The 23,120-nt window shown below is 31.0% G+C and overlaps 1 protein-coding gene and 1 non-coding gene across 4 annotated transcripts; both read right to left on the reverse strand.

The window, feature by feature from the left end:
• Positions 1 to 1,157: 1,157 nt before the first annotated feature.
• LOC148236957 (beta-glucuronidase) lies at positions 1,158 to 19,077 on the reverse strand. Of its 3 annotated transcripts, none has more exons than XM_088182077.1 (13): positions 18,827 to 19,077; positions 8,044 to 8,277; positions 5,524 to 5,706; positions 5,032 to 5,198; positions 4,821 to 4,963; positions 3,098 to 3,294; positions 2,878 to 3,021; positions 2,646 to 2,818; positions 2,427 to 2,570; positions 1,927 to 2,011; positions 1,687 to 1,863; positions 1,478 to 1,616; positions 1,158 to 1,416 (listed from the first exon to the last, which is right to left on the reverse strand). In XM_088182077.1, exons 1-13 carry the CDS (start codon positions 18,830 to 18,832, stop codon positions 1,229 to 1,231), a joined length of 1,980 nt encoding a protein of 659 aa, XP_088038203.1. In that variant the 5' UTR covers positions 18,833 to 19,077; the 3' UTR covers positions 1,158 to 1,228. The 3 variants fall into 3 exon arrangements, with proteins under 3 accessions (XP_088038203.1, XP_088038201.1, XP_088038200.1); XM_088182075.1 differs by lacking the exon at positions 18,827 to 19,077 and adding an exon at positions 13,970 to 14,012; XM_088182074.1 differs by lacking the exon at positions 18,827 to 19,077 and adding an exon at positions 9,185 to 9,324.
• A 2,947-nt stretch (positions 19,078 to 22,024) lies between these two features.
• Positions 22,025 to 22,143, reverse strand: LOC148236958 (5S ribosomal RNA). Its single transcript, XR_015809235.1, has one exon. It is a non-coding gene; the product is annotated as a 5S ribosomal RNA (ribosomal RNA).
• Positions 22,144 to 23,120: the final 977 nt, after the last annotated feature.

The raw sequence follows: 23,120 nt of genomic DNA on the forward strand, positions 1-23,120 counted from the left end.
GGAATAAATTTATTAAGATTTAATAATGTAAAGATTTTATAGTTTTCCGCCAAACAAACGATTTTGTTGTAGTGTATGTAGTCTAGTTACTTTGCACAGTATATATGCAATTCATTTATTTGTGATTTTGAAAAATCAAAATATCGAACTGTTTGTATAAAACTATTTGAAATTACGATACTATTGAATCGCAGGAGTGTACTGTGGAGGCCGATATATATGTATAGGTTTTATTTTGGGTAAAACTTGGCGACACACTGGTAACACTGACGTGACGGCGAAACATTCTGTTGGTTGACTTTGACGGGTAGCGACGGGTAAATATTTATTATATAATTAAAAAAATTAAAATCGTAAATATTAATTTTATTTTTAAGAGTGATTTAACATATTGTTTGCGGGTATTAAAGAACTATATTACCTTAAAAAAATCTTTAATTTTACAATTTAATTATTTAAAATAGTAAATAAATTGTTTACAATAATTTTTATGGTCGTTTTTCTTCGTCTTATTGCCAACTGACAATTCCTTATCGTGTTAAATTCAACTGTTATTGACAGCTGCGTAGTGGAAATGGACTCTAAAGATTGCGTAGAATGTAATACATTGTCGTCTATGTATAAATGCCCAACATGCAACGCTAGATAGTAAGTTTGATAATACTTAAACGTAATTTAGATTAAAAGTATGCATCTTTAATATTGTTTGGTTATGTTTATAGCTGTTCAGTTGCTTGTTGTAAATCACACAGACAAAAATGTTCCAAGATACCCGAACCAGTGATCGATACTAAAGGTACAGTGGAATCGAAGACCTACTTATATCCAACCAAAGATACAGTTGAAGAACAAAAATTAAAACTATTAGGTAAAGTTGTAATGGTTATTGTTAATGTATTAAATTTTAAGTGTCATATATTTGTAGGACAAAACAAGGAGTTGATAAACATGCTTAATGACAAGCACCTCAGATCGACCTTGAATGAAATTAATGAACAATCTAATCCCGAATGGATAATTAAGCAATGTTTGCAACGACCAGAATTTGAAAAATTTGCTGATTTAATAATGAATATTGTCGAACCACATGATGATAATTTGTAGCATATTTCATATAACCATTATTTTAAATTTTAATAAATAAAATATAATGAGTAATTTCATAATTTCTATTTAATTTATAAATACATTATTATTTGTACTCAAAACGCATCAAAATTTAGTGAGATCAAAATTCGTCTTTTCCAAATGTTATAAAGCCGCTGGACATGTAAGGTAGGAGATCGTCAGGTAATTCAGCTCCGTCAGTCTCGTTTGCCAATAAAAAGTATCTCCTTCTCAGGTGATGAGCTGATGCTTTCGGTTGCCGGTTTCGCGTGAATATGCCCTTCTTATTGCCGCCGACTCGCGTTGTAGCTATAATAGAAAGACATGTATTAATACTTGAAAGAGATTAAATAATTTTATTTTATTGTACATTGATCGGTTCTAAAATCGGCAAAGTTCCAAATGAATTCGCCTATAAAAAATCCTTTTTCTTTCAACTGATCAAATGCTTTAAAATGATTTGACATTAACTCCACTTGATACTCTTCAGACCATATAAATGCAGGATCCTAAAATTATAAAATTGTTAATAAATACAAATGTGTAAGATTAATAACAATAATATGATAATTTGAATACCTCATGATAACCAGCCATTGTATCACCTCCATATTCGGACATAATAACCGGTTTATTGTACCTCTGATGCCAAGCATTAGCTTCGGATATAACATATGCTGTTATCATATCTAAACTACCTGGGTTTGAATACCAGGCGTTGTATCGATTGAAGCTGATGATATCTAAATTCTTACCCTTAAAAAGACATTATAAAGTTATTTACATTTATTTAAAGTAAATAATTAATTTACGACTTACAGCTCTATCTTGAGAAGCAGATCCTGCCAGTGCTAAAGTGATAGGTCTTGATTTATCCATTGATCTTACATGACTAGCAACATTTCTAAAAAAAATATATAATATAAATAACACCAACGAAGGTTTTATATAAAAATAATATTAAAAGTAATACATGTTTTAATTTTTAACCCATTTAACCCGCTTGGTAAAAAACGACACGGTAAAGACTGATAGAGCTATACAGTTTCATTTAATGATTTTTTTACAATACTGATTTTATCTCATTAAATATTATTTTATAGTACACCCCTAGTATGTCTTATTTTATAAAATACAACAATATTCATAAATGCATCATAACCAAATCAGCTTATTTCAAAGCATGTTTTTATACCAGTAAACAATATTCGTTCATTTTCAATTAATACTTTTTGAATTGAATTATGTAATAAGAATATATTATATTATCCATGAGTTGTATATATAGTATTTTTTTCTGTTTTTATACTCTTTCTTACCCAAAATATCCCTCAGCTGAAGCTAATTGACTTTTAGGTTCATTAGCGATAGACCACATTATAACGCTTGGATGATTCTTGTCGCGATTTATAAGCTGTGTTAAAGAATCCTTGTGTTTCGCCAGAAGAGAGCTCATATATATACTAGAAACATTAATAGTCACTATCAGAAATATTTCTTTTTGTATTTAAATTTATTTAATATTATATTATATTTACTCCGTATTTACGCTAGGACATTCATCAATGATCATAATTCCTTGTTCATCTGCAAAATCGTAGAGTTCTTCGGCATATGGATAATGTGACGTTCTGTAGGTATTCGCCCCAATCCATCTGATCAAATTATAATCTTTGGTAGCTAAAGCTAAGTCTAATCCTTTACCTCGAATCTGAAAATAAATTAAATTTATAAGCATATATAATAAACAAATAAATCAAATAGTATTACATCAGAATCTTCGTGTCTTCCGAAGCCTTTCAAATAAACAGGTTTATCGTTGATCATGAATGTGGTGTTAGTCCACGACAATGTCCTGATCCCGAATTTCAATCTATATATATCCACGTGAGTGTCATCAGTCGCTAAGTGTGCCTAAAATTGAGGGCATTAAATATATCATCAACTGTGTACTTGTCATTGTTGTGTATCAATTTAGTAATATGACTACCTCAATTGTGTATAAATATCCTGGATCGTCATGCATTAAATAGGGCCACCAAAAGTTGGCATTCGGTATTTCTATCGATCCGGTGAATCCAGCATTGTATGCGATAATGGTTTCATTTCTGTCTAATATGTTGATTGAACAAGATACTTCTTGATAAGATTGGTCGCCTCCGAAAGATACTTTGTATGTAACAATTCCTATAAAATAAAACATGCTAACAATTTTTTGACACAAAATTTTATAAGTAAAATTATACCCAATTTGAAATCTTGTAGAGTTGCAATTAACTTGTACAAGATTCATTAAAAAAGTCATACAGTATATATTTAAAAACGCCAAAAAAAGGGCTAGCAGTTGTTCTATCAGCTGATAACAGGTAAGTGTAAATTTTATTGTTGCTGGATTTGTGCAACACCATATGCAATGCAGTGGAAATGCTCGTTACCGAGCGCTCCCACTGCGACGGCGCTGACACGATTTTATTGCTTTTGATGTTAATTTTTGACTTCTGAGAAGTGATAATTGTTTTTGCACCCTCCTATTGACCAAAATTTGGTTTGAATATACTTTGATCAGCCATAGTAGTAATAAGCCACCTGCCCCCCCCCCCCTACCAAATGAAAAAGGAGGATTGTTGATCTCTTCCTATTTTACAAATCATTTGTAAGCCAGAACACTGCGATAGAAAATTTACTTCTACTTAAATCAGCCCTGTCCAGCTATGAAGTCGCACCTAGCGGAGCTTACGGCAAATCGGTACAGATACAACCTTCGTAGTATAAGGAAAAGAAGTCACTTTTACCTTGACTGTCTGATTTGATCTATCTAAGCACCCACCTTGAAATGTCAAGAGCTTAACTCGATCTTCTAAACAATAAAAAGCAACAAAGCAAGTATAAACTATGTCATAATAACCATTTAATGCACAAATTGCCTAGAAATTTCATCTGTCATAACCAAAACTAATTTGTGAACTTCCCGTTTCTTCATTTTTTAATAAGTGAAGGGATAAAATCTATTTAAATTATTCGTTGAATGAAAGTGTAGTATAGTGACGTATGTATGTCACTTTAGCAAGTGTACGAGTGGACAAGAAAGTTCCGAAACAGCGTTAGTTGAGCATTCTTCTCATCCAGATTTTGCACACTGGATGAATTCAGACATCTGAGTTCACAGTGAATGAAATAGCTTCATTTTGGGAAATGAATCATGGACCAGCACACTGAATTGTCCGTGATGTTCTTCAGTTCCATAAAATGTCTGCAAAGTGAGTACAATACCAGTTGACTTCAGAACTGAATTAACATCATTATTGATGCAGGTCAGGCACTTTTACAGCGCTTTAAAGCAAAAAGAAAAATTGTTACAGAAAATGAAATCTCATTTGACTACAACCAAGAGAGCGAGCAAAAGATGGTGTCATAGTTCCTCGTCAAAACCAATGAAATTCTCAACACAACCATCTGCGTGTAATATTATGCTGACTCTTTTGGGACAAACAAGAGGTAATTTTGGAACACTATATGTCTAAGGAAAAATACAAGAAAACATTTTCACCTTTTTAGTCTGCTTAAAAAGACGATAGTAATAATATATTATGGTATTAAGCATATTTAAAATTTTTGATAATAAAATATGCGAAACTATAATTTACTATTTTAAAACATAATTATGTTTAATTTAAAATACTTAGTAAGTAAATAAATAGCTATAAAATATTTACCATTCTTTCCTTCGATGTTCGTATTTATTATAATGTCATTTATATACAGATTCGGAGTAGTGTACAAGAATACTGAGCGATGAATTCCCGCATAGTTGAAAAAGTCAAAAGAATATGTCTGCTTAAGCTTTGTTCCATCATCTCTGTAAAAATTAAATGTATAATTACAAATGTACATAATAAAAATAATAGATTTTCAAAATATACTGACACTGGTACTTCGGCTACATTTCCTTGAGGTACTGTATCATTTAGTAAGGTATTATCGCAAGCCACAGTCACTCTGTTTTCTACGCCATAATGTAAATATTTCGTTATATCGCTCTCAAACGGCAGATGTCCTATTTCATGTTGCAGCACCACATTTCCGTTAATATACTGAAAATAATATAGATTTTAATACCACGTGGTACAAACGAAAGAGGATTTCTCAACGTGTAACTGCTTGTGAATCAGAATTGAATTGGTTCATTGACACACATATACTAAATTAGATAATTCAGTTAAGTCATGTGACTAGGGGGGCTTATTTCTCGCACGCGGTACAATTACCAGTCGTGAATTATCAATATATTTATTTGCATTTCTAGTTTTTAACTTGTTACATACTATATCATGTGTGATAATGTGCATTTTGCTGTTACCGCATTTGCATCCTGTGTCAATAGCCGATATGTGTAATTTAATATATAGATAAACTTACCACTTTTGCAGCATAATGCACACTGGCGAATCGCAACCAGACCCTTTTTTCGGTTTTGCCCCATGACTCCGGAACGAAGAATCTTCTGTCGTACCAAACTATACCTACGTGATCCCTCACTTTGTGATCTTGGGTTATGTCGTTGTAACTTGCTGGGACTGGCATAGGAATTACAGGTCCAGTCTGAAAGTATACAATATCAGTTAGAAAATAAAATAGTTATTGATTAAAACTTTAAACAAAAATTCTATATTATTTAAAGCGATATTGTTTAGCTTTACAAATAAATGTAACCGTGTAGTTCAGAATGACTTTCAGTGTTGTGTGTAGGGATTGCAATAATACCGGAATTTTCAATACCAGTATTACCGAAAGAAAAAACAGTCAATACTGGTATTACTGGTATTACTAGTATTGACAATATGATTATTATTTTAATTAATTGACCAATAAAATAATCCAAGTACCGCTCGCTCACTCACATAATTCACCTTGTTTATTGATTGGCAAAACCAAAGAATTTGAATACCCCGGTAACTAGTGTTTGATATGTTTAATATTTTAATTACAAATTATTAAAATTAAAACACTTACATTATAAAAAATATATTTTCGAAAATTCGGGCGTCAAATTTTTTTTCTTTTGGAAAAATAAATCTAGGACATCACCGTCTTTGACAAAATATCGTTATTGATCGACCGCTTTTGGATGTCTCCTAAATTTTTAGATAACCACTCGCCAATTTATTCTAATAAAATATATAGCATATACGATTTTTTTTCGTGGCATTCTTAAATAAAGTGTGTTATACATATGTTTTAAAAAATTTAAACTTTTTTGTGTACTCTCAATGATGTGGGGTAATAAAAAGCATAATTTTTCATATTTATTTACCTAAAAAAATTAAATATAAATTAAGTTTGATTTAAAAACCACATACGGCATGACATTTTAATTATTATTTATTTTAATGATGTTGTCTAGCATAACATATCTTTAGTTGGTAACAAAAAAAATAGCATTGAAATATTTTCCAATGAAAAATGTGCTTTTAAAATAAACGCACATTTTTCCAATATGTTTTTTATTTAAATATAATTATTGAAACTTTTTATTGCTAATATCTACCACCAATGTTTATTAAGCATATTCCGTGAACTATTTGTGTAAAAATATGTCTGAATGGATATAAAAATGTACATATAGTAGAAAGAATTTCGTGTATCCAATACTTGCTTTTGTTTTTACTTCGTCAGCCATCCCTATCATAAATACTATCGGTATTTAATTTTGTATTAGCGGTAATACTGAAAATAATTTTTTTGCCCATTACTGGTATTACCGGTATTGCAATCACTAATTGTGTGCTTAAAATGTTAGGTTATTTGAGTTATTTATCATCGGGTTAAAGAAGCGTTTATGTAATATAATTTTATCATTGACACGATATATCAACAAAAATATCACCACTCTTGCGTTCTACGGAGTAACAAACTATTCAAATATTAGGAGTTTAACTTAAAAATTAATATAATTATACAGTATAATTTAAAGTACACGAAGCTCAAAAACGAATATAAAAGGTCCATTCAGGGCTTGTCAACTAGTAGAGTCACGGCTGGTGTGGAATATTTATCCGCCGGCCAATATGATCGACTGCTAACATTCGAACGCTAAACATTGCCTTTAAAACAATATTAATAAATATATATAACATGATACGAAGCATTTGGTTTAATTTGGGTTATTTGCGACACAAAACAGATTTTAGACATAATTAATACGTAATGTGATAAAAGTTGAACGCAATCTTTCTTAAAATTAAGTTAACCGAAATATTTTTAACTTTTCCTATTATAAGAGAGTCATTATTAAACTCAAGCTCTTTAATAAAATATTATTAAAATCATTATCCCAAAATCATATATGCTAAATCTTATTTAGTTTATTACTTTTTCAAATTCAGTAAAATATTTATCATTATTATTTTTAAAGGAAATTTGATTACATGTTTTAATTGTGGTAGCGCATAAAAATAGTGCGGAGGCGGTCGGAAAATCGCCATTTTCCGTAGTAACGTTTAAACGAATTACGAGGTGTGTCATAATAATCGTACAATTAGTGATTCAGGAATGGTACGAATTGAATAAATTATATTGTCATTCATTCATATCTATGCATAAGCGAATTTGACATGTTCATTATTATTATTATCATCGTTTACAACAAATAGGCGCCGGATGTTCCCCGTCGTTATTTATGTCAATTTTAGCGGTTAAATAAATGAAAAATCATTGTGGAGTGAAAATGGCACTGCATGGTAATTGACAGCTAATATATTGTCAAAAAAACAAATCGGAAGCCCTTCAGTAATTTAACGATAATTTTCAACTCATTATTGTCCGCCATGTTTAAAATTGCGTGAATAACATTATCATAAATATTAAAATTAAAAGCCCAGAGGAGTTTATGATTAGGTATTTAGTATTTTAATTGAAATATTGTATTTATGCACTTACCTTAGATAAGTCATTTTTGAACCATTGGCCTTTAAAACCAGCCTCTGGATCTTTGGGAGGGGACAGTCTGAAGTTCCATACACCATCCAGCAGGCGAACTTCTCTCGATTCAGAGTCGCGGGGATAGAGAACAGCTCCCGGGAGCGGAGGATTAATTTGGGCGTTCGCCCCAAAGGCGCTTAAAACTCCAGAAGCTGCCATAGTCCACAGCCACACAGACCACGCCTGAACGGTCTGAAAAATAAATAATTAATTAGGCACTATGTGATTACGGCTCTCTTTTGGTAAGCCTTGGAAATTTTAAAGAAAAAAAGTAAAATGTATATAATATATTAAAATTATTACATTTTTATTTTCACATTATTTTAATCTGTACAAAAAATAAAAAAAACGTAAAGACCAGATTATCGAACACACAAACCACAAAAAAGTTTGAAATGATATGAATAAAATGAATTATTCAATCGGAAGCATTAATTTGGATCATTTAATTATCATGAGGTCCTCCTACCTTTCATAACTTAAGGTTTTTATTAATATATCATGACCAATTATTAAACTAATTTATTTATGTGACTAAAAATTTAAATGTTTGTGACAATGATAAAACGAGCATTTGTAAAGCACCATATTACAATAAAAGTAACCTGTAGTAATTTTTTAAATACGGGTAAATTAATAAAAAATGCCGTAAATGCTTTTGTAGACGTTAGGACCAAACGTAGCTGAGATTCTAAATAAGTATCTTATTATTATTATTATTAATATAGCAATAGATTGGCGAAATTGTATTATTAATATCAATGAAACAAAACATTTTTATAAATAATGGTCATAAGTTTTCATCTTAAGACCAAAAATGATGGCATCGCTCCAAGACGCGAGCTGTCAAATTTAAACGCCGCTATGTTGCCACGCCTGAAAAAACATTACAATAATCACCCAAAACAAATATTTTGGCTAAAATTTGCAATTCCATTGAGTCGATAAATAATTAAACTGCAATATCGATTATGTCGTACGCGAACTGTCAGATTTCCACGGTCACAAAGTTGCTAAAACGGGTTTACGAAGGCGTGTTACATAAAGCTCTTTATTTACTAAGGATGTTAAAGCCTGAACGTCAAATTTGAAAACTAACCTCAAAAAAGGCCAAGAGCCCCGATCCCATCCGAACGACTGCGCAATGTCATACCGAATGATCTCATCGTTTGTGTTTTTTATGGGCGAAGTACTTCGAGTGCGATTCGCCGGCGTTTCCCGCTTTTGTGAAACGAAATGAATAAACCAATTCCGAAACAGCATCACAATCGTTATCGACACTGGACATATGCTCATTTGAATATTGAAATGTATATATTGCAGATGGACAAATTGGCGATAACAAATTTATTGTAATAAAAAAATAATGGCTGGTACTTGAAAAGCGACGCGCATTATATACTTTTATTTAAATAAATATTGATAAAGAGAAGACACTGTACATTAGCATACAAATAAGTATTTCAGTGAAAGAGTCGAAAAACGAAATTAACCTTCAATTGCTTCAGGTTGAGTGAACCTTGAATAATAATGGTAATGTTTAATTTTAATTTTATTAAAATATACTGAAAGTGAGATAATATATTTACAACATAATAGAGAGAACATTTGTGCTGGGTGTCGGGCAATAAGTGCTCAATCAAATATCACAAATGCCATTAATCTACAACACTACATCAGCCTTCACAGAAGCGTTATGCCTGAATAGTTTAAATGTGCTTAAAATGCTTGTGGCGGAGTTAGTTATTGCTATATTGTATCAGTGATTTGTTTATTTTGTGCGAAAGGAGAAACAATGACGTTATGAACAGGAAAATTGCGGAAGTAAAGGCCATCTCTTGTCACTGATAAACTCAACAAAAAAACGGATTAAAATGCGTTTAACGAACGATAAACAATATTAAACATATCAAGAAATATTCTTTATTAAACGTTTCAGAAATTCTGCTCGCGTTGGGTGGCGAAATAGAGACCAGATGCGAGATATCTATGATGCAATCCTGGCTTTAACTTTACAAACGATGATATACTTACATTATTATTTGTTCACTGAAGACATGCAATATTTTATCATTCTCTGTTGAAAGAGGATTTTCATTGTAATATGTACACGGTGTTATCAAAAGAGCTACGCCTAGTGAATGTTCAAATTGTGCAATTCACACAGGCGCGTTTTGAAAAGGAAAATGACAAAATGTTGACCTGGAAGAACGTTGAAGATTTGCTCGTATCAACAGCAGCCATCCTTCCCTGCATAAACGCAGAACAGGGAATCGCCAAGCCGGCTATAAACAGCACTGTCACCAGGGTGCAGCAAAGAAGCAGACTGCCCTAGGGCGTGAAGATTCAAAGACGCAAAAAATAAAAATTTTGAAAGGCAAATACGAAAATTTTGCATGCCGAAAGTTATAATTTTGAATGTTTTTGCGCAACAAAGTAGGTGTTTTATTTAATTTAACTACCATTTTTCTGCTTAACTTTTCGTTATGCGTCGATTGATGTTCTTTCATGAGTACACACGTTTTTATCAGCTCGTGGAACTTTTGTTACTATTCTCCTTCATATTACTCATGTATGTCCCAAGATAAAATTTCAGGGCGTAGATCTACTTATATTATCGAAAGTTAGTTAGGACCGTAAAGAAAAAAGTGAAAATATAGAAAGCATTTTAAAGATATATAAAGTTTGCTGCTTGAGATAGTGTTGAGAAAGCATATAGATGACCATTAGATATTATCGCTTATTTTTATTAATAAAATAAATATGTATCAAGTTGCCTAAAACTAACAACGCCAAATATTAAAAAAAAAATAGTGTTCCTATAGTAACCAGATCACCAACGATACAGATTACCAGATAACCAGAGCACTGTAAATCAGGCAGCTGTCAATAATCACGCGTGTTCAAAGTGTCAAAATGTAGTGTTAGATTATTGTTATTTTCATCGTCCTACTAAACAATTCGTAACGTAATGAATAAAAAGTGACTGAAAGCATTGGAGATATGGTAAAGTCTGTGCAGTACATTGGGCTAGGACATCCGCACTTGCCGACTCGCCTATGGCTGTGGCCATCCGGCTCCTTAATACGCTGGCATTACATATTGACCTATTTAATGTCAGCTACGAGGAGCTGATCCGGTTTATTTCATTTAATTTTAATATTTTATAATTTTTTTGTTATGTTTAAGTATTTTTATATTTATGTATATATACTTTTTTTTTTATGTTTTATAAATTTAAAATTTGTTTTCGACCATCGTGGCGCATTGGGGTAACCTGTTAGGCCACGATGGTCTTAATTTAATCTAAAATAATAAATTATAATAGCGCCCATTCAGCTGAGAATATTGCTGCTGCAAGTGAAAGTGTGGTTAAACCTGGAATTATCGATTCGTCGGCGTTCGCAGCATTTGGGCTTTTCTTATGGCTCCCTTTGGATCCGAGTTGGATGTTTTGCGTCAAAAGTTCCAAAGTCGCATTATTTCACGTTATAGTAACGTCAACTGGCCGATCATGCGATTTAACGCCGTTGGATTTCTTGCTAGGGTTATAGCCGAGATACCACTTGAAATGTACGAAAAAATCATTGAAAATTACATTGAAAGGATCGGCTGCTGCAAAACACCATTTAATTGTTATTAAATATCATTACATTTTGGTGTTTTTTTTTCTCAAAAAAAGTTTGGAAACTGAAGTTGGATCGCCTTTTACATGAAGTCTAGATTTTAAAAGGAAAATTTGAGACATTTGGATGATTAGACATGGACGTTAATAAAAGTTCATCCGAATAGAATATTAGTTACCTGTTCAGACATCATCTCTATAAAAGGTTTTACAAGTAAAACTCTATTTTAACTCTTAACATCCGAGCTAAACTTAAAATGTCTAATATATAAATACGTACTTACAAATATTTTATTATCTTATCGAATTATTGTTTTGACCAACGTTGTGTTATAAAAATTATGTTCATATCTTATTGTTAATAAATAAAATTATCGCTTTTATACTGTTATTAGATAATAACTTGTTTATTCAATAATTTTTATTACATTTTTTGTTAGCGGAAGAATGACCGATAACAAAAATTGAAAACCCTTAGGTAAGTTTTGATATATTTGTTTATACATATTTGATATTATCTATATCTTAAATTTAGCTGCATTTTTATAGCAAATACGGTACGACCTAGCTCGATTTTAATTAATAGAAAAACTTATTTGTGAAGTTTGATCGTAATTATAATTATATATTATACTCACTAATTCTGATAATCTAGACACGATATAAATTTAAAATCACTAGGGTTCATAAAGGATTTGAGAGCCCATGCCGTTTATGTAATATCTATCAATATGGTTGTGGTGTATATCGATGACCTGAACGGTCATCGATTTACACCACAACATTTGTATTTTTTATAACGAATAGTTAAAAAAACGATATATTCGGTATAAGAAAACTCGGATTAGAGTCTATAAATGTAGTCGTAGGGAATACCTTAATATTTGCTGATAGATTCGTTTCAAAGATATGATAAAACGTGTTGATGAATTTCCCTCACTGAACTCAAACGATAAACCAATTGGTATTTAAAGCCGGGGAAATACAATCATTTACAACAACAATGCTTTTAATTTACGAGCATTTAAATTGAATTCACTGACGACTATAATGAAATTCGCATCTGGCAATACATTTTTTTTAATATAGGTACTAAATTATCAGTGCAGAAAAGATATTTGTCAGACTTAGATGGTTGTTTTCTTTTATACATTTACAGATTAAAAAGCTAATACACCCGTATAAAAATCAGATACCACGAGAACTAAAGCCTATAGGCCATGAACAACGAATAATTTACGCAGATTGGGCGTTAAAGCAGCAGTAAGTTTATGTTAATTTTTCAAAAAAAAAAAAAAACTTCTTTGATGAGGCACATTGCCTTTATAAGCAAAATTGTCGCATATAAGAAGAGGAAAATCCTCATGTGATTCATAAGAAACCATTACATGCCTAAAAAGTGACTGTTCGCACGGTGCGCATTGTGGTCAGGCGGCGTCATTAAGTCTTACTTTTATTAACAATAAAGGTTGAACTGTAAAAGTAAATGGTGAACGCTATAGGCGAACGATAAGCAATTATTTTTTGCATGAAATCGAAGATATTGATGTGGAAGACATGTGGTTCCAACAAGACATACAAACAACTTGACATACATCGGGTGCAATTTGGATGTTTTGCGTGAAAAGTTTTGGTGACGCAACTAGCCGCCAAGATCATGCGATTTAACGACGTTGGATTTTTTGTGAAATTACGCTAAAATCGTGTATACGCCGACAAACCCGAAACGTTGGAGCACATAAAAACCAACATTTTTCAAATTATAGCCAAAATGTACGAAAAAGTCGTCAAAAATTTCATCAAAAGGATCGGGTTTTGCCAAAGATCCATTTAATTGAAGTCATAATTAATGAAATTAATAAAAAAATCCGATGATATTCTTAAATTTGCGTTTGTTTGTTTTTTAATTTTGGGAACTGAAGTTAGATCACTCTTTATAAGCAACTTTATGTTGTATCTAAAATTATAGTATAATAAACCAGTAAAAGGTTACAGAAAACCACGATATCAATTTATCAGTTGAAGTGTTATATGAAGCATTATTTCCATAATAGAATCTTTAAGTGGGTCTTAACTATTATGGTTATATGATCGTTAGCATATTATTGACGCAATTAAATTAATAACGAATAAGTATTTAGTCAATCAACATATTTTATTGACTATGTATCCACATATTTATGAAAATAATAGCATAATGGATCGAGTAGTTTAGAAAATTCGGTACAACACAAACACATAAAAATACTGTATAATTACAATGTTTCTTTTCCATCTGGCCATGGTGGATTGCGTGACAATTATGACTGACAATAACACTTTACAATTATATTTATAATGATTCAAAGTGAAAATTATTGTCATCTTGATAGTAGAACAATAACATTAAGGCGATGGCATATCGTGTCTTACACAAATGAAATAAAATAATAACAGACAGTAATGAATGGCACGCCAATCGAAAGTGTCAACTTAAATCAAAAAAACAATTGTACTTAAAAATCTACAATTTAAAATAGTAAACAAACTGATGATTTGATAGATATCAGTGTATTATATTTAATAAATTAGTCGATTGTTATGCAATTCAATCTGAAAATATAATAGAAAGTTGAACGATTTTACAGAAGATGTGTTTTCTAATTGTCGTAATGAAAGTATAATGCACATTTTAATTACACATTAATGCGTGTGTTTTACGCTCTGGTGCATATTTATCAATCGATCAAAATTGCAGAATAGATACGAGAGAAAATTTTCATTAGATTGTATCTAGACAAGATATTTATAATATATTGTAAGTTGATAAAAATAAACACGATGTCAATAGTCTATAGATAACAATTTAATTGTTCAATTAGCACCTATCTTTCATTAATTATGAATATAATGAATACATAGAATACATTGATTTTCTAGCTTTGCATTATTTTATTTTTTATTACAAATCTGACAATCATAACTTTTTCAGGTTTCCTCAATGCGTCATGATGACCATTATACACACAGTTAAAAATATTAATTAAAAAAACGGTTATGGTGCACACCCAAAATATGTGAGCAAATAGGTAACGGACAGAGAGATCCGAACATCTGTAATCATACACGCACGGATCTGTCCGTGTCGGATGTTTGGACAGTTCAGACAGTTTGCGTGTGTAACGAAGCTCGGATAGATCTGTCCTGGTGTCCGTCAGAAACTGTGCTTATCAATTACAATTTAACTGTCAACGCAGCTAATAATATATTTTTGTGTATTATATAATATATTTTTGTGTATATTCTTGATCTTGTTCGGTTTTCAACGTCGAGGATACTCCTTGTAGCTTCGCTTGATAGACAGTTGCTTTTTTTTGTAAACTGTACAAACTTTTAAACTTTTGTAAGGTTGGCAAGTTGCAAAAGAATTGCAGGCAATACGCAACAAACAAAACAAAAACAGCCAAACCAAATTTGTTCTCAAAATTCTGAAAGAGTTCGAACAACAAAACATAAATCAAAATACAGAAAAAGTGGTTGAAGAACCACTAGCAACTAACAGATTAACTATGCAAACGTAATAAAACAGAAAATACCCGTAGTAAACCAAATGGAAAACATGTTCAAAGAAATTATGAACAAACTTGATTGACTGAAAAACCAATATAACGACATGGGCAAGTGATCGAAAACCGTCCCACACTAGGGCGGAAACTTAAAAATCAGTCACGAATAATCGAACAAATTGGCTTGGAATGCCAATGGACTCATGCACAAGCGCAATGAGCTTCAGACAGTCTTAGGAATAAGCCATCCTTATCACTCCAGTAACCGTGTAAAGGGGAAAGTGGTATCCTAATAAAAATAATTACCATCATGAAGTTATTAAAATTGAAACAGAAAGTATACAAATCACAATCATAACTATTAAAAAAATAATAATGTCCCATTACAATTGCGAGCATATACTGCTCTCTCAAGTATAAGTTAGAAGAACATTGGTATTCGCAAATAATAAAACAACTTGGAAACCGTTTTATACTCGGAGATTTCAATGCGAAACTTACCTACTGGAGGTCAAGGTTATTCACTAACAATGGCACGGATTTTTTTAAAGCTATCCGTATAAATTACTGTGAGGTCCTTTAAACAGGCAAATCCACATACTAGCCAACGGATTCCAACAAAAAACCTGACTTAATTAACTACTTTATTATCAAAAACATATGTGTCAACTGTATTAATATAGAATAAAATAACGAACTAAGGTCTGACCATAATCCCATTGTACTCACGCTATTATAGAAAAATTACAAAATCCATTTTTAAATATTAAGAGAAAAACTGGACAAGTTTCAAGGTTTCAACTTTTACTAGAAATCGATCCAAATACACCAATCGAACCTCAGAGCAAATTGAAATCGAACTAAATAAACTGGTCAACGACATACAAAAGATAGCGTGGAATAATACTCAAAGTAAAGCTGATCTCTACGCAGATTACATAGCTAGCATTTTCACACCCAGCCCAGAAGAAGAAAACGAACAATCGTTCATCAGTGCTCCACTGCAAGACACAGACATTTGAATTTCTACAGCTGCAGTCAAAGATGTACAAAAATGATAAGATCCGATATCAACCCGAATAAAGCCCCAGGCTATGACTTAATCGGATGAATGACGGACTAAACCACAAAATTCGAAAACTCCTTAAGGCTAATTATGCATGTATATTGAAAATCGCTACTTTCGAATTAAACAATAAGACAGCTCTTCATAAATTAAGGAGATCAATACTTCAGTGAAGTGTACTAGACCCACTCCTCTACCTTTTTTATAACAATGGTCTACCAGAAGTTTCAATCAACACTACTGCAACATTTGTTGATGACACGGCAATTTTGGCAATTGGGAGTAACAATGAAGAATCAATCAAAAAAGTAAACAGCTCAATCTTAGAAATTCGTAGATTTTACCAACAAAAAGATCACGTGCTTACCGGTTTATCTCAACAACATCATTCCATATTCTAATACAGCGAAGTACCTCGAAATGATATTACATGAGCGCCTTCGCTGGAAAGAGCATATAAAAAAAGCGTGAAGAGCTAAATATTAAATTCAGAAAGAACTGGCTTATTGGCAGATACTCGGCGATGTCTGTCGAAGACAAGCTATTGCAGTACAAGCAAGTCCTTAAGCCGGTGTGGACTTATGGCATCCAGCTGTGGAGCTGTGCCAGTAAAACTAATCAAGAGATGATTCAAAGATTCCAAAACAATGTACTTAGATGCATAGTTGATGCGCCCTGTTACATTAGAAACGCTGATATCCACTATAATGTAAGCTAGGAGATAAATATAATATATATTCAATTACTTTGAATTGATGCGGATTACTTACAAAAAAGGTTAGCTTTACATAAAAAAAACTGCTTGGTAACATATAAATATTTTAGCTGCTGTTCTTTACCCATACAACATTTTCATTTGTGCATCTACTTATACTTTATTTTTTGATTAATTTGAAAAAAAATATTAAATTTTAAATTTCGTGATATTTTGGAGTTGTGAGATATTTTTAGCATATGTGTTATACTCTTTTGCTTTTCATATACAACATTTGTAATAGCCCATCTACGTGGGCACAACTTTTTTTGATAGATTCGCAAAATAAATTCTTGAGATAATTTTTTTAAGATTTCTTGAAATTGTATGAGATATTTGTATTGAATAATAAATCTGGGAGTAAAGTAGTATTATTAAGTCATTTTTATTCCTAAATGATTTTTATTCATATTTTTTTCTTGGCAATATTACAATAATAATGGTTAATAACAGCCTGCAATCATCCTGTTAATTTTAAAAACATAGATTCAGGCACTTTATTTCCTTTTCAGACGCAGATCTGTGGAGATCAATATGCATTGATGGTTTTTGTATTAAATGCAACATTAAAGTAATATAGAATAATAAAAGTAAAGAAAAGTGTCAGAGGAAGTGTTCCAATTCAGATTGACAAACTTATTCGTTAACACTAAGTCGTGTGTTTATCGAAACAAGTGATAGATTGTAGTTCTTGAGATAATATTTTTTTAAATATATATGTACATGATAGGTATTTGATTGCAAAAAATTAAGTCAGTTTTTTTAAAGAATGAATATTTTAAGTTCAGTTATTAATTATAAAAGGTCAGTAAGTTTGTCATAACTGGTCATAAAAATTTTATCAGGCAGCAAAGCTCAGATTTCAGCTATTTATTCATCATAGCAACTATTATATTTATTGTTTTATTGTAAATCTTCAGTATGATAGGTGTTAGGCTATTGCGTAACAACAAAATCAACAACTACTAAGTAGGTTGTGAGACAGCAGATTGAAATCAAAGTCTGTAAATCAATTATATATTTTATATTTATAAACGATTATTGCAGCTTACAATTGATAAATGACACTATAGATGACTTCAATTTTATTTAATTTATTAATCACGATATTATTCCGTGAGATTAGGAAAATCTAGAGAAACTAAATCTTTAATGATAGAACAAATCACTTATTTCGTTCTCCTAAACACGATAGAAATTTAAATAGCTTAAGGTCCACATAGGATTCAAACCCAGTTTTTTTAGTTATTAGTCATCGATTTATACCACTGGTCTATTGTGCCGTTTATTAATACATACCTACAATATTATTTGACTTCCGACACATTTCTCGGTTAAAATAGTAAAATTCGGTCAAAAAATAGCTGACTATTAAATTTCAAAACGTAATATTTAATATAAAAAATGAACATTTAAATAATTTCTAATTTTTTGACAAATGAGCAGCCAATTAATTTTATTTACTGACCATTTATTATAATTACTGACCACTTAATTTGATTACTGATCCAATAAATACAGGACCTTTTTATAATAATACTATTTTATAAAATAGATAGTCGTTTTAGAAACACCTTACACATATATCTTATATTTACCTTTGATAGTTACTAAATATAAATTATAACAAAATAATATGAATTAAGATAAGCAAAACACAGTTATATTTGTATTATAGATAGCAGCATTTTATTTCATTATTTTTCTTTAACCTAAGCAGAATATAAATAATAATTAAAAGCAATATTTACCTTCATTTTTCACGCGTTATTTATTTAGAAAAATATCACAAAAAGCAACATATATTTTAATCACTAGTTTTATATTATTTAATTTATTACTATACTCCAGTTCAGTTTTTCACAGACTACTTTTAATTTTTGTCATGATTTTTTATTATTATATTAATTTAAGTTTATTATATATAACGTATTGAATACGTAAAAATAAATCACGTTGACATTTAACGCGTGCTTTACCGGCTGTAAACCAAAATACACTGAACTCGGGCAACTTTACTACAAGGAGTTGTAGACTTGAACAATCGAACGGTGCGTCTGCCTACGTCGGGGCAGGGGTAGTCAATTACTTTTTAATAAAAAATAAGACGAGTCGCTATAAGTATATCAGCAATATTTGGAACGCACATTTGAATATGGAGCCAGTGTGTTAATTTATCAATTTATAAATATAAAGTATATAAAACTGGTAGTAAAATCATCATTCTTATTTAAAATGTATTTTTACAAGCATTAAAAATAATCGTTGTTCTACTTAAGAAATTATTAAGACTTAAAATTATCAATATTAAGTATCTTAAATTATTTTAACTGCATATTTTAAATTACTTAAATACAACTTGGAAATATGCTAGATTATATTATTTAAAGTAGGCAATTATTTTAACTGATAGTAAGTGAGAGATAATTTTAATAGTTTATTCGTCTTTATCGTTTATAATGTACTTTTTTTACCATATATAATCATAAATATTGACGCAAAATATTGTTAATGGAATCAATAAAAAGATTTATGTACAAAGATGTATACTGTATTAATATTAATACATGCTGTACATTACATACATTTTTTCATACGTCCAAATTTATTGCTTCTCGATAAATGGAAAAATCGAGATAAAAGAATAGTAGGGACAAGGTCTGCTTAAACACGAATAAAAATATGGACTGTTAAATACAAGCAATCAATCAATAATACCTCTTTGTGTTGAGTACTTGAATAAATGACGATTCATCACAAAAAAACAGTCCAAACTTGTATTGCAAAATTAGTATTGTGGTAGAAAAATTACCTGAAATACTGGTATTAAAATTTGTAGCAGTTGGAAACAACATACTACTAACAAAAAATATTCGTAGAAAGCAAATATTCAAATTCAAAGAAATATATATATATAAATTTATCAGAATTATTATTTTGTTTAACTAAAAAAAGTATATAATACCAGTGGAAAAAAATATTTAATAATAATTTGTTTTTATTATATATTATTCTATGTATAGTAAATTTTCAACTAGATATTATTATATAACAATCTAAACTCCATGGTTGCGATCACCTGCAAATCGTTCGTTTTGCGTGTCCTATCATCACCATTACCACTTCCAATGAATATCATGCGTACTGAGTACATTTCGATGGATATTCAAAAGACGAAAATAAAATCAATAAACTGCACCTGGAAATAGAACTTCCCTTTCATCTCATAAAAAAGTTTTATAATAAGTTAAATTTATCTTCCAATAAAGAGGGGCGAGGGCGCTGAAAACCTTTTTGTCTTTTTATGATCTAAGAGGAATGGGGTGTGTAATTTAAGAAAGGGGAGAATATTTTCTCGAAAAATACCAAAATCTAGCGTCTATAATATATATTTTTTGTTGTGATGACATCATAATAAATATATTTTCTTCGATTTTTTTTATTTGCGCACATATTTTTTCTGTTAGCGTCAATTAAAATTGAAGACGTGCACAACGGTGTCAATTTTTAGGTCCTTTTTGTGCAAGAGTAAACAGCTCGATTAACAAGTCAACATCCTTGAACTTAGCTTGAGACATGAATCATTGATAACTGCCTTTAGATGAGAATTTTAAATAATTTGTATTTATCAGCACATCCCCCTCTTTTTATTTATATTATTAAAATAAATTGTTGTATAATAATGAGAAACATTGCCATTTAAATATTTTGTATAAACTGCTACATAGCGCATTTCACAACGATTTACATGCGTAATTCTATATAATTATTTTTCTTCGCAACAGAACAACAATCGATCGTGATTAGGTCGCAAATCGAGCGATTTAGACGCTTGTCATCGATTGTTGTTTTTACATCTTGAATTTCATAACGCTGCTACGCACATCCGGAACTTAATGCTCCGATTGTCGTTCTAGTTCCATTGTTTTCATTTAAAATCGATTATTCAATTCAAATTGTTTTTTTCCAAATTTTCTTCGTTGCATTGTTTTAACGAGAATTTTTTTAATCTTTCATCCGTTTGGAATCGATGGCGTTCAGTGGCCCTAACACCAAACTAAGCGTCCATGACGGATGGTTTTATTTTGACAATAAGTCTTATCCAAAATCCCTCGCGGAAGCTAGCTGATCGCCCCTCATTGGGCAAATTGATGTACGACGGATGAGATTGCTAGACGTGCCATTGTAAACGACCCGTCGGGGCATCGCACGGATTAAATTATCGTACATGCTTTACGATTTGTAACAGTTTTACAATAAAAAAAATAATTGCAAAGTCGTTTTAAACGCAAATTAAGCGTATACGCGTGTTTAATTGCTTGCAAGGCCACATTTTTTTTAGTAAGACTACACATCCACCAGGATGTTCCATCTGGAACTTCCACATGCCAGAACTTCGCTTCACACTTGGAACACAAGAGAGTTGAACCGAACTTGCACCAAGCGGTACTACTCCGTATACCAATCGAGGATCAGCCGCTTCAAGTAAGCAAGTCACAGGGTTCCAAGAGTTCAATTAGTTGTCTTGGAGTCTACGTGACGCAGCCTTGTCTACGAGGATACATACGTATATAATTTCATAAAGTGTTCGCGAATGTCAAAATCGTTATAGATTAATTTATAGTAACTTTGGGTCTAGAAAAATGAACGCGCATCCACAAGGTTCACACAATATAAATTCTGAAGTAAATGGAAAATCACTATGTTTAAACTTTTCCATAATAAGCTTACCGTATAACTGACTATTATCTGTTTATAAATTATTAAATATATGGTCGCTTTTTTTCGAGCGAGTAGAACAAGATTATGAGCGCTTAATTTATAATAAAACGCGCAAAATATAAAAAGAATTTTGTATGGTTCAAACGTGTACATATCTGATTTATTTTATGAAGCTGGTTAATATAAAATAATATTAAAATGAGATTTAATAGCATTAAAAAAAGAGAGGCCAACGACACCCGGTGTTCCCAAGCGGTCACCCATCCAAGTACTGACCAGGCCCAATGCTGCTTAACTTCGGTGATCGGACGAGAACCGGTGCATTCAGCATGGTATGGTCGTTGGCAACAACTTAGATTAAAAAATATTTCAGTATGCGGATCAATTTATTATTAGAACATATTAAAAACTTATAATCAAAATTTATTAAAATCTAATTTATTAATTAAATGTAATATTTTTATCTTCATATATCTATGAAAACACATTTTTTTATATAAATATTAAGTGCCACCTTGTGACAGAATAAATATTTATTTTCAAAGATTCGGTTTGAAGCTCTGATAACTTTTATTAAATATTTTAGCCGATAGAGTCAATAATTTGAATTTTGCAGTATATTATATCGCAATATTAAATTTAATGCAGTAGCTCTCAAGCTGTGGTTTGATATATCTTACAATACTTTTAATAACATTTCTGCTGTACAATTATTTACTTTTAAAATCCTTTTTATACTTAATTTGTATACATTAATTCTCCGATGATTTAGTAAAATAATACTACTTAATCCGATACATATTTTACCGAATGGAAAATATGTGATTTGATATCATTTCCAATACTTCAACTCTCACCACTGGGATAGAGGTATTTCAATTATGTTTGCTCTATTGTCAGCATCATACCATTTGCGGCATTTATATTCGTGATTAATGCATATTATAAAAAATACGATCGAATAGTGGCTACTCAACGGTTATTTCGCTACCAGTTCATCATCAAGAGTAATTATTCAGTGTCATCCTATATTTTTTTTATTACAAATCTGATCATCATGACTTTACAGGTTTCCCTAATGGGTCATGATAGCTATTTTAAAAACAATAACTATACATTTAAAATATTAATAACAAAAATCACGTTATAGTACAAATCTTAAAATGATGAGTACCATCTTACACAATTTTTGCAGCTCTTCATAGTTATTGCCAAAACATTATTGTGTTAGGTAGTTTTGTTGAGAACTTGAATGAATGGCCGCAACGGGCAAGAATATAGGGCGCGATCGCGACTCTCTAGGCCACTATAAAACTCGCAACC

The sequence above is a fragment of the Plectrocnemia conspersa genome, unplaced genomic scaffold (genome assembly GCF_051122295.1).
Source record: "Plectrocnemia conspersa isolate PC_06_02 unplaced genomic scaffold, ASM5112229v1 ptg000003l, whole genome shotgun sequence".
NCBI classification, from domain to species: domain Eukaryota; kingdom Metazoa; phylum Arthropoda; class Insecta; order Trichoptera; family Polycentropodidae; genus Plectrocnemia; species Plectrocnemia conspersa.

Coding starts and splice junctions, on each gene's coding strand:
- LOC148236957 (XM_088182074.1), bottom strand. CDS start 9,214: ATGGGATCGGGGCTCTTGGCCTTTTTTGAG. Junction 4,964..5,031: donor AATGTAGCCGAAGTACCAGT/GTCAGTATATTT, acceptor TAATTTTTACAG/AGATGATGGAACAAAGCTTA. Junction 1,617..1,686: donor CAATGGCTGGTTATCATGAG/GTATTCAAATTA, acceptor TTATAATTTTAG/GATCCTGCATTTATATGGTC.